Genomic DNA, 2,208 nt, shown 5'->3' with positions numbered 1-2,208 from the left:
CAAATTTCTTATCCTTATTGCGCTTCATTCTTTTCTTCAACCATTTCAATATCATTGAAAATAAAACTGGAAAAATGAAATTTTGAAAATTTTGTAATGTAACATTTTAATATATTTTCAATCAAAAGGGAATATTTTTACAAAATTGTTTATTGTATTGTTGAAAAATTTGTTTTAAAAAAAGTAAAGTATTAAAATTATAAATAAATTTTAAGGAATAGTAAATAACAGAGAAAAGTTAGAATGGAATTTTTAATTTTTTCTTTTTTTTTTAATTTTTTTTTTTTTGATATTCTTATTTTGATTGTTATGAGAAAAGATTGATAAAGTATTCGATGATTTCATATAAATTGGCATATGTAATATTAGAATATTATTTACATCATTTTATTCGAGGTTTGTTAAAAAGTTTAGAAAGATTGAAAATAATATTAAAAGTAATGTTAATAGGAATAATTACTCCTTCCTTTTTTTTTTTTAAATTTTAATCATTTAATCGATAAATTGATCATTTCAACTGAATTATCATTTGATAGATTTCTTAAATGAATAATTCAGGTCCCTAGGATAAGTTATTATTTAATTAAAAAGTTATTGTCAATATTAGTGTTGATTTTTAATTAAAATAAACATTAATTTTTGAAGTTACTTGGAGAAAAAAAAAAACAAAACTCAAATAAAGAGAAGGGTGATGTTCCCTTTATTCGGGAAAAAGAAATCAAATAATTAAAAAGTTGATGTGATAATTATTTGTAATTATTTGATAAATAGACTAAAATTACAATTTAACCCTAAAATTATCCATGAAATGGTAATAATGATAATAAAATTGATTTTTTTTCCTCTTAGATAAATTATTATTGGTAATTTTCGAAATTAATTAAAACAAATAAAAGAGGAAAAACACTCAGATAAGGAGGAAGATATAAAGAATTTTAAAAAATTAGTGGAAAAAAAAAAGCTGGATAGTTAAAAATAGATTTGATTTTATAATTATTTGATAAATTTAGGTACTAAAAGTCATATAAACTTATCCTAAAGCTTTTTTTTTCTGATCGATTTTTTCCTTACTTTTAATCATAAGTAATTAAATTAAAATAATATTACTTTAAGTTTAAATAATGCAAAAAAAAAGAAACTAAGAATGTAATCAATTTGTACCTTGGTTTTTTTTTTTTTTAAATTTGATAATATACTTTTTGCAGAATATAAATGCCGCCGATAGCTGCAACACGATCAGGTCAAAATATTCGTCGTACATGTAAATTAATGAATGATATTTCAACTTCACCAACAGCAGCAACTAAAACAGCATCAACAGCATGTGGTTCTTCAGGTTATAATTTCTTCTTTTTTTTTCCCCCTCATTATTTTACGGATCAGGTTAAAATTTTTACATTATTTTACGGGCCGGATTAAAATCTTGCCATTTCTTTGTGCTATTTTATATTAATCAGGGTAATTTTTCTTTGCTGCTATTTTTACGGATCAACTTTAAAATCTTTTCATTTTTTTTTTTTTGCTATTTTTATGGATCAGGTTAGAATTTTTTTTTTGAGCAAAAATTTTACGGATCAAGTAAAAATCTTATTTGTTTCTTTTTGTATCATTTTATGATTCAAAATTAAACATCTTTTCATTCGTTCTTTCTTTTTTTTTTGCATCATTATTTAAAAGCTATAGTGTATGTGGTGTGATATTTGCTGGAAGTGTTGAAAATTTTATCAATTTTAATCATTCATTGAATTGAATGTTAGCAATAATGTTTGATAAATTTTTTAAATAAGAAAAGATAGCAATTATAAATTAAAACTAAACATTGTCATAATTTTATATATGAATTTAGTCAAGGAAAAAAAAAGTGACATTTGTAAAATTAAAATTTTAACAAGGATTATAAGATTGTTATATGATGTCAAAAATGCAGTGCTATATGGTAGCAATTTTGTGCTCAGTAACCTTTAGTCGATTGAAAATGATTGCATTTGTTGTCACATCTAGCGACAATTTTAAAAATATACATTTTATGCAAAATATAAATTCTTTGTTTTCCTTTTTTTTTTTCTTTATTATTTGTACTTTAATAGAATTATTTTTATCATTTATTCGTAAATTTATCAATTAAAATTTCATTGTCATCCAATAGTAAATATTTATGATACAAAAATAATTTTTAATTAGCACAATAGGATAGATGATAATAATAAT

General features: G+C 21.5%; 1 protein-coding gene across 1 annotated transcript; it reads left to right on the top strand.

Annotated features, from left to right (window-relative positions):
* Positions 1-1,212: 1,212 nt before the first annotated feature.
* LOAG_18945 (hypothetical protein) lies at positions 1,213-1,419 on the top strand (the record flags this gene model as incomplete). Its single annotated transcript, XM_020451607.1, has 1 exon — positions 1,213-1,419. The coding sequence occupies one exon, from the start codon at positions 1,213-1,215 to the stop codon at positions 1,417-1,419; it is 207 nt and encodes a 68-aa protein (XP_020304596.1).
* Between the last annotated feature and the right edge of the window lie 789 nt (positions 1,420-2,208).

This window comes from Loa loa (assembly GCF_000183805.2).
Source record: "Loa loa unplaced genomic scaffold supercont3.725, whole genome shotgun sequence".
NCBI lineage: Eukaryota > Metazoa > Nematoda > Chromadorea > Rhabditida > Onchocercidae > Loa > Loa loa.
The sequence above is the reverse complement of the archived record's forward strand: the minus strand, read 5'-3'. Positions and strand labels throughout refer to the sequence as shown.